The sequence below is a fragment of the Trachypithecus francoisi genome, unplaced genomic scaffold (assembly GCF_009764315.1).
Source record: "Trachypithecus francoisi isolate TF-2019V2 unplaced genomic scaffold, Tfra_2.0 Lachesis_group17, whole genome shotgun sequence".
Lineage (NCBI taxonomy): Eukaryota > Metazoa > Chordata > Mammalia > Primates > Cercopithecidae > Trachypithecus > Trachypithecus francoisi.
The window spans coordinates 3062354-3079144 of record NW_022681462.1 but is presented as its reverse complement, the minus strand read 5'-3'; the positions used below and the strand labels follow the sequence as shown (position 1 = coordinate 3079144).

General features: G+C 44.1%; 1 protein-coding gene across 2 annotated transcripts; it reads left to right on the top strand.

Annotated features, from left to right (window-relative positions):
- The first annotated feature begins 366 nt into the window (after window positions 1–366).
- LYG2 (lysozyme g2) lies at window positions 367–15162 on the top strand. Of its 2 annotated transcripts, none has more exons than XM_033239008.1 (7): window positions 367–427; window positions 560–665; window positions 2537–2604; window positions 8063–8203; window positions 9745–9941; window positions 11387–11525; window positions 13400–15162. In XM_033239008.1, exons 3-7 carry the CDS (start codon window positions 2562–2564, stop codon window positions 13516–13518), a joined length of 639 nt encoding a protein of 212 aa, XP_033094899.1. In that variant the 5' UTR covers window positions 367–427; window positions 560–665; window positions 2537–2561; the 3' UTR covers window positions 13519–15162. The 2 variants fall into 2 exon arrangements, with proteins under 2 accessions (XP_033094899.1, XP_033094898.1); XM_033239007.1 differs by having other exon boundaries at window positions 368–427; window positions 2532–2604; window positions 13400–13637.
- Window positions 15163–16791: the final 1629 nt, after the last annotated feature.

Here is a 16791-nt window from a genome sequence, read left to right as displayed (position 1 = left end):
CAGTGGCTTGAGATCATGTGACATATTGGTATGGGGATCATGTGACATCGGAATGGGGAACAAAGAGCAGGAGACTCAGCATTTCAGGTAAATAACCAATCCCAGAATAAAAATTGCTAGTATTTCCTGTTTTCTTATTTAAAGCGAATTGTCTGTTTCTTATTTGCAAATTTAGAAGCCGTTTGGCCAATTTTAGCTATCTAGAAACAATCTATCAAAATATGCCTCCTGAGCAACCTGGGGGTTCATTAATTAATTAATAGTGGTTAATCAACCCTTTGAAATCCTCTTATTAATGGGGTCACCTAAGTCCTAAGTACTATTATAACCAGGCCTAATGAGGTCAATGGTTTAAAGAGAGGGTTTTAAACCATATATAAAGCTCCTCTAATGATCGCTGGTAGAGGAAGAAGGTAAGAAAAGCCCGGTGAGTCTTCACGCTGGTGTTTAAAAGTTTCCTCCCCAGCAGTAGAGCCACACTGATGTCTACTCGGTTGAAACCAGGTGCGCAGTGATCTACTGACTAATGGATTCTCCAATTGTTAAACCTATGTTACAGGACAAAGGCCACCACTTTGGAAAAGCTTGAAGTGCGGTTTACTGCTGAGTACAGAAGACATTTGAAAACAGAGAGGGGAGATTTTCTCTCTAAGGTTGCAAACAAGGTTAGTGCTGGCCTTCTTATATCTTGTAAAACTTATAAGCTACCATTTGAATGAAACCAAGAATAGAGCTGATTGAGGAAGAAATGGAGCAGAGAAAACCTCTTCTAAGTCATGTTCTTTGATGCTCCTGTTGGTATTTTGTTTTATTTTGTTTTCCCTACAGAGACCCTAGTGTAAGAATAGAAACACCCAGGCATGGTGGCGCGCATATGTGGCCCCAGCTACTTGGGAGGCTGAGGTGGGAGGATCGCCTGAACCCAGGAGTTTGAGGCCATAGTGAGCTATGATTATGCCACTGCCCTTCAGCCTGGGTGACAGAGCAAGATCCCATTTCTTTTTTTTTTTTTTTTGAGACGGAGTCTGGCTCTGTCACCCAGCCTGGAGTGCAGTGGCCGGATCTCAGCTCTCTGCAAGCTCCGCCTCCCGGGTTCCCGCCATTCTCCTGCCTCAGCCTCCCGAGTAGCTGGGACTACAGGTGCCCGCCACCTTGCCCAGCTAGTTTTTTGTATTTTTTTTAGTAGAGACGGGGTTTCACCGTGTTAGCCAGGATGGTTTCGATCTCCTGACATCATGATCCACCCGTCTCGGCCTCCCAAATTGCTGGGATTACAGGCTTGAGCCACCGCGCCCGGCCTTTTTTTTTTTGCCTTAAATATTTTATTTGAAATTGACACACAAATGCATACTAATTTGCCAGTTCTCAAAGGCAGAGCTGTATCAGGAACTCTTAGCTGTGAGAAACAAGTCATTTTTTGTTTTTTTTGAGACAGTTTTGCTCTTGTTGCCCAGGTTGGAGTGCAACCTCCACCTTCTGGGTTCGAGTGATTCTCTTGCTTCACCCCCATGAGTAGCTGGGATTACAGGCATGTGCAACTACGCCCGGCTAATTTTGTAGTTTTAGTAGAGACGGGGTGCCTCCATGTTGGTCAGGCTGGTCTTGAACTCCTGACCTCAGGTGATCTGCCCGCCTCGGCCCCCCGAAGCGCTAGGATGACAGTGGTGAGCCACTGTGCCCAGCTGAAAGCCATGTTTTAGAGTGGCATAATCACACTGGGGCTTATTCTTCCCCCACTCCCATGAACAAAAGCCCACAGTTATGCAGCTGCTGCCCTTGGCTCGCCGGCTTAGGGTCGTCAGGGGTAGCAAGATCCCATTTCTAAACAAACAAATGAAAAACCAAAACTGATCCTTGAAGGCAGGGGTAGGGTGAATAACTAGAATGAAAGGGCCGGGCGCGGTGGCTCAAGCCTGTAATCCCAGCACTTTGGGAGGCCGAGGTGGGTGGATCTCGAGGTCAGGAGATCGAGACCATCCTGGCTAACACGGTGAAACCCCATCTCTACTAAAAATACAAAAAAAATTAGCCGGGAGTGGTGGCGGGCGCCTGTAGTCCCAGCTATTTGGGAGGCTGAGGCAGGAGAATGGCGTGAACCCGGGAGGCGGAGCTTGCAGTGAGCCGAGATCGAGCTGCTGCACTTCAGCCTGGGCGACAGAGCGAGACTCTGCCTCAAAAAAAAAAAAAAAAACAAACAATGAAAGGATCAGCTTTTTTTTTTTTTTTAAAGAAAGGGAACAAAATTGTGGGGTTACCAAGCTTAGAGATGGGATGGGAGTGTATATCTGGTTACATACGTAAGATATGCATGGCCCATGTCAATATGAAATTGGATTGAAGTGAGTTGGGAGTTTATGCTTAGGAAAGAGAGTGCGCTAACAAACCATGTATGAGCCTGTGAGAATACTATCTTGAAACTGGGAAATGAATAGTGGATTGGAAACAACTCTGAACTTTTAAAAATAACAATGCAAATTTTTCTTTAGGAAATTTTCAAGTTTTAAAATTAACCAGTTTCTATTTCAAATCAGAGCAGGTCCTGGAAGATCAGATTCCCCGCCATGTTATCCTCTGTGGTGTTTTGGGCACTAATGGCCCTCATTGGTAAGTCACTGGCTGAGATTTAGCATTGTTCACCGGGTGTCCACAAAAACCTCCAGCACAATAATGAATCAGAAAGAACAATGATTACCTGCAATGGAAGAGTGAGCTTTCATTCTGACCAGCTTGGCCATTAATCAACTATTATTTCTATAATTAACAGTGTGTTCTGCTTGCTAAGCAGGTGAAAAACAGGATCTATGGGAATTTCAAATAATCTAATATTTATTGATCTGCTTACTTCCTGTCTGACAATGCACCTATCAGACTGGATATCTTACTGAGAGGTATATGGAACAGTGTCTTGGAAGCAAAACACATAAAGAGAAAATTATCAATGCCAAGCAGTGGATGAGAGTTCAGTGTGTGTTGGTGGGAAAAAAGCACTAGTCTGAGAAAGGTTTGGGAGGAAGAGCTCACATCCAACTAGAATGCTCAGATGTGAAAGGCTTTTGCGGGGGATGTGTCAATTGAAGAATGCTTGATGATTTAATAAGAAAAGGGAAGAGCCTGCTGGATGGGAAGAATAATTTCAGTAAAAGACGAGAGGCAGAAATGAATGAAAAGTCTTTGGGTCGGTGGCCTGGACAGAAGAGGGGATTTCTCAGGGGAAGGCTGGAAAGATAGGTTGGTGAGTTGGTGAGAGATCTTGAACAAGAGAATGTTAAAACTTTGACCTAAGCAAAATGACAAGCCATTATGAACAATGTTCAAGTTGTCTTTAGTTATAGAATGGTGACTGAAAAGAAAGTGTTTCTAAAATGTTTAATTCTAAATTTGGAAAGACAAGGCTACCCAAAAGTAATTTCCAGTCACTTATGGTCAAAAGCAGGGCAACCTAGTTTTAAATTTTTACTCCTTTTTAAATTGCCAGGTGAGAGCAGAGTTAAATAGCCAACAGATTAATTATGAGCTACCATATTAGCTGTGTATAGCTGAAAGGTTACTCTTAATTTAAAAAGGGCTTGTGTGTTTGTAATGCCTATACAAGCAGTGAGGGTCCATGGTCATATTCCAGTTCCCTTAAAGCAGTGGTTCATAAACTTTATGTGTAAGAGTCAACTGGGAATGCTGGGCAAAGTGCAGCTTCTTTAGCCTTATACTGCAAGATTCTGGTTCAGTAGATCTGGTGTGAAGAGCCCAGTGATAAGCATTTTTGTTTGTTTGTTTGTTTGTTTGTTTTGAGACAGAGTCTCACTCTGCCGCCCAGGCTGGAGTGCAGTGGCACGATCTCGGCTCACTGCAAGCTTCGCCTCCCAGGTTCACACCATTCTCCTGCCTCAGCCTCCTGAGTAGCTGGGACTGCAGGTGCCCGCCACCACGTCCAGCTATTTTTTTTGTATTTTAGTAGAGAGGGGGTTTCACTGGGTTAGCCAGGATGGTCTTGATCTCCTGACCTCGTGATCTGCCCGCCTCAGCCTCCCAAAGTGCTGGGATTACAGGAGTGAGCCACTGCGCCCGGCCCAGTGATAAGGATTTTTAATAAGCATGTGTGGTAACTTTGATGCCTGTGGTCTGTGGGCCACACAGTGAGCCTGGCAAAGACTGCCTCCCAGTGAAAGGACATTGAACCTGTCAACATAGGGACATTTGATCCAGATAATTTAAACAATCCCTTTCTGTCTCATTCCTTCATCCATCCAACTATCCATTCTTCTATTCAGCAAATATTTATTAAATGTCCACTTTGTGCCAAGCATTGTTCCAGGTGCTGAGGAGGATATAGCAGAGAAAAACATCTAGTATCTGACCTAATGAAATTTATCTTCTAGTGAGAGGAACGAACAGAAAGAGAGTGAGAGGAAAAAAGGAAGAGAGAGGGAAAGAGTGAGAGGAAAGAAGGGAGATAAAAACATTTCACCTGTAAAAATTTTTGATGTGTCTCTAACATATAAGGACCGGCTCTAGCACAAAAAGATGTTCCTGGTTCATCTTGAACATTTTCTGCCCCAGGCTAGCAATCAGCCATTATTCTGAGGAGCGCTGGTTCCTCTTAGCAGGAAATGGTATTTAGAGACCACAGTGTGGGAAGTAAAAGTGCTCCATTGCTATGGAGTTGTCATTTATTTCAGGTGTTCTCAGTGGCAAAAACTAGAAAATATATATTTTTAAAAGAAAAACAATTATGTATTCAGATATTTCACATTTATATTTAAGACTGCAAGCATTTTACATCAGTTTTATATTTGTACCTCTGCTATCTTACACTAAAAATCCTAGTTCTAATGACATTAGCATTATTACTTATTTACATACAGTAGTGTCAAAATAACTATGACAGTATTACCAACCAATAATGACACAGTAAATAGAATTTAAGATTTTCTTGTGATTATTTATGTTCATAGGATGTATTCCTATGTAGTGGTATACACTTATATGGATATATTTTAAAGTCACTTGAGATAATTCTCCTCTGTGTGTTTATTAATCTTTCAATTTGTTATAGAGTTATGTTCATTTGTTTTTCTTTTTTATGATTCCTTTTTTCCCTATTTGATTTAATTTTAAAATTTATGATAACATTTACATGGTTCCAAAATAAAATTTTTTTAAAAGATACAGTTAGCCTATCCTCTATCCCTGTTCCCTTTACCTTCCTCTTACCCTCTCCGTAACTAACAATTTTTACCAGTTTTTCATTCATCCTTGTATTGTTTCTTTTGAAAATATGAGCAAATCACACAAAATACACAATTGTATTTTCTCCCCTTTCTTACACAAAGAGTACAATTCTATCAATACTATTTTGTCCCTGGAAGTTTATAGGAGTATATACAGGTCTTACTCTTTCCTTTTGCAGTTGCATAGTACTCCACTGTGGACGTAGCATCACTTACTCAACCAGTCCCTACATTAATGACATTTGTGTTGTTTGCAGTCCTTTGCTGTTATAAACAGTGCTGGGATGAACAGCCTATTGTAAAACTGTGTTCCACAGCAATGTGTGAGACAGCCTATTTCCTCACAACCTCTCCCACAGAGCACATTATCAAACCTTTGGGCTCTTGCCAACTAAAGAGTTGGAAAATGCTGTCATAATGATGTTTTAATGTGGCCTTTCTCTTCTTTTGAGTGTGGCTTAACATCTTTTATATGTTTAAGGACCATTTTCTTTTTTTGTCTATAAACTGTCTATATATTCTGCTGATAAGATGATATTTGGACAGAGACCTGAAGACATGATCGTGTAGATATCTGGAGGAATAGCATTCTAGACAAAACGAACCACAGACATAAAGCCTTTGAGGCAGAAACCTGCCTGGCGTGTTGAAGGATAAGCACAAGGAAGAGTGTGGCTGGAGGAGAGTGAGCAAAGGGAAGGAGAAGTAGGAACAGGAGCAGAGGGCCGGATCTAGTAGGTCTTGGAGGCTGCAGGATAGACTTGGCTATTCCCCTAAAGGAGGAGAAAGCCACTGGAAGGTTAAGAGAGAAGACTGATAGCAGCCCATGCATATTCCCACAGGGCCACTCTGTCTGCTACGTAGAGGATCGGCTGTAAGAGTGAATCAGGGAGGTCAGTTAGGAGGCTGTTAGGAGAGTCCAGACGAGCAATGATGCTGGTTGGGACCATGGCAGTAGCAGAGGTGGGAGGAGTGGTTAGATTCTATTTTTTTTTTTTTTTTTTGAGACAGAGTTTTGCTCTTTTTGCCCAGGCTGGAGTGCAATGGCGTGATCTCAGCTCACTGCATCCTCCTCCTTCTGGGTTCAAGTGATTCTCCTGCCTCAGCCTCCCAAGTAGCTGGGATTACAGGCATGCGCCACCACGCCTGGCTAATTTTGTATTTTTAGTAGAGATGAGGTTTCTCCATGTTGGTCAGACTGGTCTTGAACTCCCAACCTCAGGTGATCCTCCTGCCTTGGCCTCCCAAAGTGCTGGGATTACAGGTGTGAGCCACCACGCCCAGCCAGATTCTATTTTTTTACATCAAACATTTTAACAAATACTTTTTTTTTTTTTTGATTTGAGACAGGGTCTTGCTCTGTTGCCCAGGCTGGAGTGCAGTGGCACCATCAAAGCTCACTGCAGCCTTGACCTCCCGGGTTCAATCAATCTTCCTGTCTCAGTCTCCCACGCAGCTGGGACTACTGGCGTGTGCCACTACACCAGGCTAAGTTTTGTATTTTTTGTAGAAACGAGTTTTGCCATGTTGCATAGGCTGGTCTCGAACTCCCAGGCTCAAGCAATCCTCCTGCCTTAGCCTCTCAAAGTGCTGGGATTCTAGGCATGAGCCACCACATCCAGCCCAAAGTACTGTCTTATAACAAATATTTGGTACAAATTAACAGCCCTTGAAACAGTTAGAACAAACTTTTCAGCATTACAGAAAATAACCTTGTATCTCCTTTAGCAAAAGCTCTGCCTCTCCTTTAACAGGTAGACTTGGACAGAAACTCACTTTTTAATGACAGAACAAAAAAACAAATATAGATTTGACTTCAATCATTTTGGTAAATTCAATTTTTACTTCTAATTTTATTAAACAGACATACATAGGTACTCACCTTCACAGTAAATGATATAAAATAAGAATATATTTAAATTGTTATGGTACCCTTCTTTCTTATCTTTCTAAACAAAGGCAAATGGTTAATCCAGATGTTAACATTCCCAGAAGCATTTGTGTCAGAAATGTTTTAAAATTCCTCTCAAAACGATAGACGCTGGGGACTCTACAAGAAGGGAGGGAGGGAGGGAGGGAGGCAAGGGTTGAAAACTACACATCAGGTACTGTGTTCACTGTTTGGGTGAAGGATCAATATTTGCCAGTCTTCAGCATCACACAATATGCCCATGTAACAAACCTGCACATGTACCTGCTGAATCTTAAAAAACAAAACAAAAGCTCTCAAGTTTCCTGCTTAAAAACCTTCTGTCAGTTTTAATTCTGACATACAGTATGGTATGACTACAGTGCTTGTAATCCTTTGGGAGGCCAAGGAGAGAGGATCGCTTGAGCCCAGGAGTTTGAGACTAGCTTGGGCAACATAGCAAAACCCCATCTCTACAAAAAGATAAAATAAGCCAGGCCTGGTGACGTGCGCCTGTGGTTCCAGGTACTCAGGAGGCTGGGGTGGGAGAGTCGTTTGAGCTCAGGTGTTGGTGCCTATAGCGAGCTATGATCATGTCACTGCACTCCAGCCTGGACAACAGAGCAGGACCTTGTCTCTAAAAAACAAAGGAAGAAAAAGACTGCATATGTATTTAGGATCTATAAGAGATGAATTTCATAATATTTTGCATAGTGTTTTTGGATTAAATGCTGTGTTAATACAAAACCAAATAAAAGGTCGGAGCAGAGTGGGCACGGGGATCTTCTGTCTGATGAACAAATAATGGCAACAGGAGAGTTGGGGAGTTCTGTCTGTGGCCTTCCGCCTTTGGTTTAGTGATGTCTATTGCAGCAACCCAAGCAATATCTTCTCACAGGATTCATGTGAGTTATGCTTCCGCCTCTAGGCACTTCCAGGGGCTCGTACCCCTTCACCCACTCAATGAACCCTCACCTACATCCGCGCCTGTACCACGGCTGCTACGGGGACATCATGACCATGAAGACCTCTGGGGCCACTTGTGATGCAAACAATGTGATGAACTGCGGTAAGTGAAAGGCAGAGCAAACGTCTGGCTTTTCCCCTTTCATCGTTTTCAGATTATTTCTTAGGAAGTCACTTAATTTTGAAAAGGTATAATCATCATTATGACAACAGTACTAAAATAAAAAATGAGCAAAAAACACAATCCTGACCAATCTAACAACCCGCTTCTTTTCATTTTCCACCCTCATTCTTTTTTTTTTTTTTTTTTGAGACAGAGTCTGGCTCTGTGGCCCGGGCTGGAGTGCAGTGGCCGGATCTCAGCTCACTGCAAGCTCCGCCTCCCGGGTTCCCGCCATTCTCCTGCCTCAGCCTCCCGAGTAGCTGGGACTACAGGCGCCCGCCACCTCGCCCGGCTAGTTTTTTGTATTTTTAGTAGAGACGGGGTTTCACTGTATTAGCCAGGATGGTCTGGATCTCCTGACCTCGTGATCCGCCCGCCTCGGCCTCCCAAAGTGCTGGGATTACAGGCTTGAGCCACCGCGCCCGGCCTCCACCCTCATTCTTTCCAAACCTCGTCCAGCTGTGTTTGTTTCCATGTATTGAAACTATTGCTTGAATAAATATTCGAATTTGGCTTTGTTTTTTGGGTGGTGCTGCTGTGTTTGCTTCATGTTACACATGAGCATTTGAAGCAATACTGTTCCAAAGTCGTCTTCATCATGTTATCCTGGTTTTAGGGTGTCTGAGCTGGCAGCAACCACAAGGTCACATCGGACCCCAACCCCTCAATTTACAAATCAGAGCCCAGAGACTCAGCAAGGAGGGGGTACTTCCCAATAGCACAGAACCAGCTAGGGGCAGAGCCAGGCTGAAACATACATTGGCTGACTCCTAGTCCAAGAGGCTTCCCAGTGCACCAGTGTGGCAGAATTTTTTGTGTGTGTGACAGAGTCTTACTTTGTCACCCAGGCTGGAGTGCGATGGCATAATCTCGGCTCACTACAACCTCCGCCTCCCAGGTTCAAGCGATTCTCCTGCCTCAGCCTCCTGAGTAGCTGGGGTTACAGGTGCCTGCCACCATGTCCGGCTCATTTTTGTATTTTTAGTAGAGACAGGGTTTCACCATGTTGGCCGGGCTGGTCTTGAACTCCTGACCTCAAGTGATCTGTCCACCTTGGCCTCCCGAAGTGCTGGGATGACAGGCATGAACAATTTGAAGGAGAAAAACCAGCAGAAGCGGCACCTGTTAGGGGTTGTGGACCTGTCTGTTTCTGCAGTCAGAGATCAAAAGGATGTCTTAGAATGGCTGTCCCAAGCCATTAGCAGTGATCAGAGGCTGTGGCTAACTTAGCAAATTTTAAAAAATGGTTTTCTTCTGAAGTAGAAGAAACAGTTTCTTTTCTTTTTTTTAACTTTAAATTCTTTCTTTCTTTCTTTCGTTTTTTTTTTTTTTGAGTTGGGCTCTCGCTATGATGCCCAGGCTGGTTTCGAACTCCTCCTGGGTTCAAGCGATCCTCCTGATTTAGCCTCCTGAGTAGCAGGGACTGACTTCGGGCACACACTACCATGCCCAGAAAAACAGTTTCTTTTCTATTGATGTAGGGATCCGTGGTTCTGAAATGTTTGCTGAGATGGATCTGAGGGCCATAAAACCTTACCAGACTCTGATCAAAGAAGTCGGGCAGAGACATTGTGTGGACCCTGCTGTCATTGCAGCCATCATCTCCCGGGAAAGTCATGGCGGATCTGTCCTGCAAGATGGCTGGGACCACAGGGGGCTTAAATTTGGTTTGATGCAGGTATTTAGCTAGAAACTTTCTATCAGCCCCACTTCATCCCTCCTCACAGAAGCTCAGCCTCAACTAGAAATCCATTTGCAGTGCTTCCAAACCCCAAAATACCGTGGCATCTGGCTACAGGTACTTCAGCATAATTTTTTTCTTTTCTTTTTTTTTTTTGGGATGGAGTTTCACTCTTGTTGCCCAGGCTGGAGTGCAATGGCATGATCTCGGCTCACTGCAACCTCCACTCCCGGGTTCAAGTGATTCTCCTGCCTCAGCCTCCTGAGTAGCTGGGATTACAGGCACACGCCACCATGCCTAGCTAATTCTTTGTATTTTTAGTAGAGACAGGATTTCACCTTGTTGGCCAGGCTGGTCTTGAACTCCTGACCTCAGGTGATCCGCCCACCTCAGTCTCCCAAAGTGCTGGGATTACAAGCGTGAGCCACTGCGTCCGGCCACTCCAGCATAATTTGATCTGGGATTCCTGTAACACATCTTTTTATGTCATTCAAGGCTTATTCATTACTAGATATCCTTTAAAAAGTATTTTAAGAGTTTCATAACTACAATTTTGTGATAAATAATATGTAATACAGGCCGGGCGCGGTGGCTCAAGCCTGTAATCCCAGCACTTTGGGAGGCCGAGATGGGCGGATCACGAGGTCAGGAGATCAAGACCATCCTGGCTAACACGGTGAAACCCCGTCTCTACTAAAAATACAAAAACTAGCCGGGCGAGGTGGCGGGCGCCTGTAGTCCCAGCTACTCGGGAGGCTGAGGCAGGAGAATGGCGTAAACCCGGGAGGCGGAGCTTGTAGTGAGCTGAGATCTGGCCACTGCACTCCAGTCCGGGCGACAGAGCGAGACTCCGCCTCAAAAAAAAAAAAAAAAATAATATGTAATACACTAAAACTGAGAAAATCTTATAAACAGCACTATTATTACAGGTGTCCTCTTGGGGTTTGTGAAGCAGTACATTTCATCCATGTGGATCAAAACATGGTATAATTGAGCTCTACTTGAAACAACTTGTTCCTTTGGGTAAACTGGAGGAAGGGGATCCAAATTATCTGGATATTTGCTTCCAGGCTCTATTTTAAATTGTCTGCAGAAATACAGACTTCTGGCCTTCCCAGTTAGAAACAAATTTTTGTCTGAATTAGCTAGATAATTATTTCTTACTATAAATGTGTAGACTTTAGGTGTTATTTGTTTCAAAACAACTTTAACTTTTTTTTTTTGTATATTAGAATGTTTAGCTAAAACTATGCCATGTCCATTTCTCCAAAACCTTACTTTGTTTCTCTGACTCTCATCTCTATGAAAGAAAGAACAATAGAATTGACTCTTTGGGGATAAAGGCCGGTATCTACGACTTGAATACCAGGAGAGGAAATTAGGAATGGCAGAAAAATGTGTTACCTCATCCAGATGCTGACTTTATTATCCGAATTTTCTAGCTTGATAAACAAACATACCACCCTGTTGGTGCCTGGGACAGCAAAGAGCATCTTTCACAGGCCACTGGGATTCTAACAGAGAGATTTAAGGCAATCCAGAAAAAATTCCCCACGTGGAGTGCTGCTCAGCACTTCAGAGGTAGGCTGTATTCTGAGCACTTTGTTTAGATAAGCAATGAATAAGACCACTCAAGGCTAGTGTGACCCGAGACTCCTTGGGAGCATTTCCATGGGGTCAGCAGTGGCCCTGGGAGGAGCTGTCTAGAGGCTGCATTCGCATTCTCTGAACCACAGAGTTACTTTGAGTGGTCCTCCATCCTCAACCTCCATTTCCCCTTCTGCAGAACATTGGGGTGCTTATTCATTGCTTATTGAGCTATTGAGTGATACCTTGAAACATAGTGACACGTGTTTCTACAAAAAAAAAAAGAAAAAGTAGCTGGGCATGGTGACACGACTCCAGTCCCAGTACTCAGGAGGCTGAGCCAGGAGGATTGCTTGTGCCTGGGAGGTTGAGGCTGCAGTGAGCATTGACTACATGACTGCACTCCAGCCTGAGAGACAGAGTGAGACCCCATCTCTCCAAAAAAAAAAAAAAAAATACACACACACACACACATACACACACACACACACACATATATACACACACACACACACATACACACACACACACACACATATATATGTATATGTTTGCGTACCTCTCATAGGTTTTTTCCTGTTATAAGAAACTGTCGGCCGGGTGCGGTGGCTCAAGCCTGTAATCCCAACACTTTGGGAGGCCGAGACGGGCGGATCACGAGGTCAGGAGCTCCAGACCATCCTGGCTAACACGGTGAAACCCCGTCTCTACTAAAAATACAAAAAACTAGCCGGGCGAGGTGGCGGGCGCCTGTAGTCCCAGCTACTCGGGAGGCTGAGGCAGGAGAATGGCGTAAACCCGGGAGGCGGAGCTTGCAGTGAGCTGAGATCTGGCCACTGCACTCCAGTCCGGGCGACAGAGCAAGACTCCGCCTCAAAAAAAAAAAAAAAAAAAAAAGAAACTGTCAACAACTTTCCAATTGTCTGAACAATTTTACTCTGTGAGTATTCTCAGGACTTCAGGTGCTACGTATCCAAGTGGAAATCGCTGCTTGGCTGATCACAGACCCCCTCAAATTCAGCATCTCCCAGATGGAATTAACTCACTAACCTCCCACTATACATTTGCTCTTTCTTCTGCATTTTATGTGTCTTGGAGGCACCATAACACAGCCAGTCATCGCAGCCTGAAAACCAGATTGCTTTCTTAGGCTCTCTGGTTCCTTCTCTCTTCACACCCAACCACATCAATTCCTGTTAGGTTTACCCCCTATCTGCCCATGTTATGTTCTCCACACTCTAATGGCCTTAATCAGAACAGATTCTAGTCTCGACTTCAAGGTCCTTGAAGGCAGGGATCATGACCAGGCATCTTTTTCTCTGGATATCAGAGCAGAGCGCAATTATGTTTCAACACATACATAACTACTAAAGATAAAATTCTAGGGTAAAATAGCATACACACGCATATGTACACGTACCCAAAGAAATAAATGTGTCTTGGGTACCTTGTAGTTAGTGAGGGATCTCTCCTGGCACATAGTAGGTGCTTGAAAACACTTCCTGAATGAATAAATGAGTGAGTGAATAGATGAGTGAATTATTGTATAAATGAGAGAATGTTACAAGCATTTTCAGCAGAGGATGTACTGGGGGTCTAGTTCTGCCAGGCCTGGATTACATAAAAAAGCAAATCTGATTTTTGCAACAAGAAAAACCAAAGACTTTGGAAAAAGAGAAAGAAAGCAATCTGGAATTTTCCCAGTGATTCTTGGGGTAGTGTGTCCTTTCAGAAAGGGAGAGAGGGGGAGGAGGATTTGGGACTGCCTGCTTTGGAAGATTTGCCTGGAGAGCTAACATCTTGGCAATGCTCACTGCTTATTTCTACTGAAAGTTAATATTTGAGCCTAACTCTGTGTTTCATTTCAGGTGGTCTCTCAGCTTTTAAGTCAGGAATTGAAGCGATTGCCACCCTGGAGGACATAAACAATGACTTCGTCAACGATATCATTGCCCGAGCTAAGTTCTATAAAAGACAAAGCTTCTAGGCAAAGTTCTGTGGGTGGGCCAGGCTGGCAGAGTGCTCAGATGGCCGCCTTTGAGAGTTTTACGTGAATGTGCTGTATTCAACACCGGCAAAGAAATCATTAAAATCATGAAAGAAAATTCATTTCCCAATTTTCTGAATGAAAATAAGAATTGAAAAAAGGAAAGAAAAATAAAAGAAATCCATCCAGTTCACAATAGGCTTCCCAGGAAACGGACATATATAATTACTTTGTAGTAAATGTGAGTATCATGGCGAGTGGCCCCTACGTATTCCAGCCAGGCTTCATTGTAGCCCGTGATTCTAATGCCCACCTACTCCCTGTCTACCAGAATTGCTAACAAGTTAAGTAAGCCTCACCCGAGCCTTTGTCCTTTCCCCAGTATCTGCCCAACCCACGTGGGCTTTGCTTAGGAGAAGTTCCTGACTCATAGGCCAGCCAACCCATGGGACAGTGGAGGAAACAGGGATGGAATTCTAGCTGCATAGGAAACTGAGAGCCAACTGAGTTCGTGAAGCTGTCATTCAAGTTACATACACCAAGTCCTTTAAACCCACAGCAACCTCCTGTGTTTCCTTTTGTTTGTGAAGATCCAGGGACTGGCTTTTCTTATTTTTAGGAGTTGCTGCCACACACTTTCTTTCACGCGGTCCACCCCTCACAAAACATGGCTGAAGATAAGCATGTAGGACCCAAATCAATCATGGTTCTTTGGTTGCAAGCAAAAGTAACCACTTATAGAAATTTTAAGCAAGACAAGGAAATTACTGGAAGGCTAACAGAACCAACTGAGAAGGTCAAGGAGATGAAGAGACACCAGGCAACTCTGGGGTCTGGGTAGCAGGAATGGGTTAACCATACTTTACAGCATCCCCAGTACGTGAATGAATTAGCACCTCACCAATCTCCTCATACATGTCCTCCAAACACCTTTTCTGATTACGTCATCATTCTGCGTCACTTTCCTAGTGCCAGGAGAGGCTCGGAGCTATTTATCTTGGTCACATATACATCTATCCCTTGGCTATTTTGCTACCTTGGTCTTGCTCACACTACCCACAACGGAGAAGAGACAACTCTCTGGAAGGAAACTGTGTGCTGTTTGTGGCCTTAACTTCCATAGTCAGGAGAGGACACAAGTGATAACATGTTGGAGTGTAAAGTGGACGCGTGATGATGTGGCCCTGCTGGGCCTTTAACTCCCTTTGGAGATGTTCAATGAATGTTTCAGTCCGTCACTTCTGTTTCTGAGAAGGAATCAAAATCAGACTCACCTGCCTCGGAGCCCCCTTGGAGAAAGCCGAGTAAATCCTTCTTTGCCCGCTGACCTCTCAACCCAGCCTGAAGATTTGACCCAGGCAGAACCAGGAATCCTTGTTTCACTGGGCAGACCAATGGTCAGTTTGTGTGGCAGCCCCTCAGCAGGTAGGCCGGCAGCTTGTATGGCTGGTTGAGGCCCGTGCTGTACCAGGTGTTAAATATTTGTATTATCCTCCCTGCGTGTGGGCCATCCAGGATGCCCTTCAGATGTTCACTTTGCTCAGGAATGACTTATTTTGGGCTTTCCCTCATATGCATCAATTTCATCTAATCACTAGCCCCTTCAATGTCACTACTGAAACAATAAAGTACATCTAGATGAGATCACTTTCAGGTAATTTGAAAAACAAGAAATAGTACGCTCATGTGTTCCCCGAATGTATTCCCCCAGTGTTCTCTTTACGACTAGGAAGCCGAGAGATGTCCCGTGGGAGACCTCACATTCAAGTCGTCTTAGTTTGATTCCCCAGAAGCAGAACTTGAGGCAAGGATTCCAGTGTGGGTAGTTTATTTTGGAACGCTGGTATGAGGTGGCTGGATGATACAGGAACAGTAGGACAGCCAATAAAACGTGTCATCAAGCCAGCTACCACAGTGGGTACTTGAGCTCAACCTTGCAGGATTACTGCTAGGAACGGTGCAAAACCCACACCACAGAATTATTCTGCCCGAGGTACAAGGAGCTGGGGCATTTATACAACTCTTGAAAGCGGTTGGCTGAGGGATCTGCCCGTAGGGCTTTGGGGGATATCAATTCTTTGCTACTCTGGTTTGCCTTGCAAATAAGCAACATATATTTCTAAGGAAAAGGGGCTGCAGGCACAGAGGTACAAATACCGGTAGTTGGAAATCAGCTGAAAATTCTAAAAGGCCATGGATATGGGAGGGTGCTAACAGCATCGGCTTCACCAGGATTAGGTACATCTGGAGGTTGGGAATATCCTTCAAACATTGCTTGTTTTCATCTGTGACTTAACAACATGGTAAGAACAATCTGGAAATAACACACAAACTTCATTATACCTCATGATTTTCATGCCAAGATTCTCCATAACCTGTTAGAATTAATAATTAGATATAGTACAACTATCCAACTCTTTTTTTTTTTTTTTTAAATGGAATTTCGCTCTTGTTGCCTAGGCTGGAGTGCAGTGGCGGAATCTCGGCTCACCACAACCTCTGCCTCCTGGGTTCAAGCAATTCTCCTGCCTCAGCATCCCAAGTAGCTGGGATTACAGGCATGCACCACCATGCCCAGCTAAATATTTTTTGTATTTTTTGTAGAGACGGGGTTTCTCCATGTTGGTCAGGCTGGTCTCAAACTCCTGACCTCAGGTGATCCATCCGCCTTGGCCTCCCAAAGTGCTGGGATTTCAGGCGTGAACCACCTCACCCAGCCAACTATCTCCATCTTTATCCTCTTCGCACCTCCATTTAGCTCAACAGCTGATTCCCAGAGAGTTGCTGAGAACCATGTCAAAGATGTTAGACACAAACATGGCATCATTAGATATGATATCCAGTCATTCTCAGTTTTCTTTATATTTTTTGCCTGTGCCCCATTCAGGCATTATGAATTATTATGTGTCTACATCCTATTATGTAAAACAGCGCTTTTATAGTTGTCCAAAAACCAAGTTCTTAGGCCAGGCGTGGTGGCTCATGCCTGTAATCCCAGCACTTTGGGAGGCCAACACAGGAGGATTGCTTGAGCCCAGGAGTTCAAGATTAGCTTGGGCAACATGGCAAAACCCTATCTCTACAAAAAATACAAAAATTACCCAGGCATGGTATCACACGCCTGCAGTCCCAGCTACTTAGGAGGTTTGATCAGGGAGAATCACCTGAGCCCGGGGAGGTCGAGGCTGCAGTGTCATGATTGCACCACTTCACTTCAGCCTGGATAGCAAAGTAAAACCTTGTCTCAAACAAAAAAAAAACCCCAACACCAAA

Excerpts from the sequence above, each read along its gene's own strand:
- LYG2 (XM_033239008.1), top strand. The coding sequence starts at position 2,562 with ATGTTATCCTCTGTGGTGTTTTGGGCACTAATGGCCCTCATTG. Across the intron at positions 9,942-11,386 it reads TTAAATTTGGTTTGATGCAG|CTTGATAAACAAACATACCA; the intron begins GTATTTAGCTAG and ends CGAATTTTCTAG. Across the intron at positions 11,526-13,399 it reads TGCTGCTCAGCACTTCAGAG|GTGGTCTCTCAGCTTTTAAG; the intron begins GTAGGCTGTATT and ends GTTTCATTTCAG.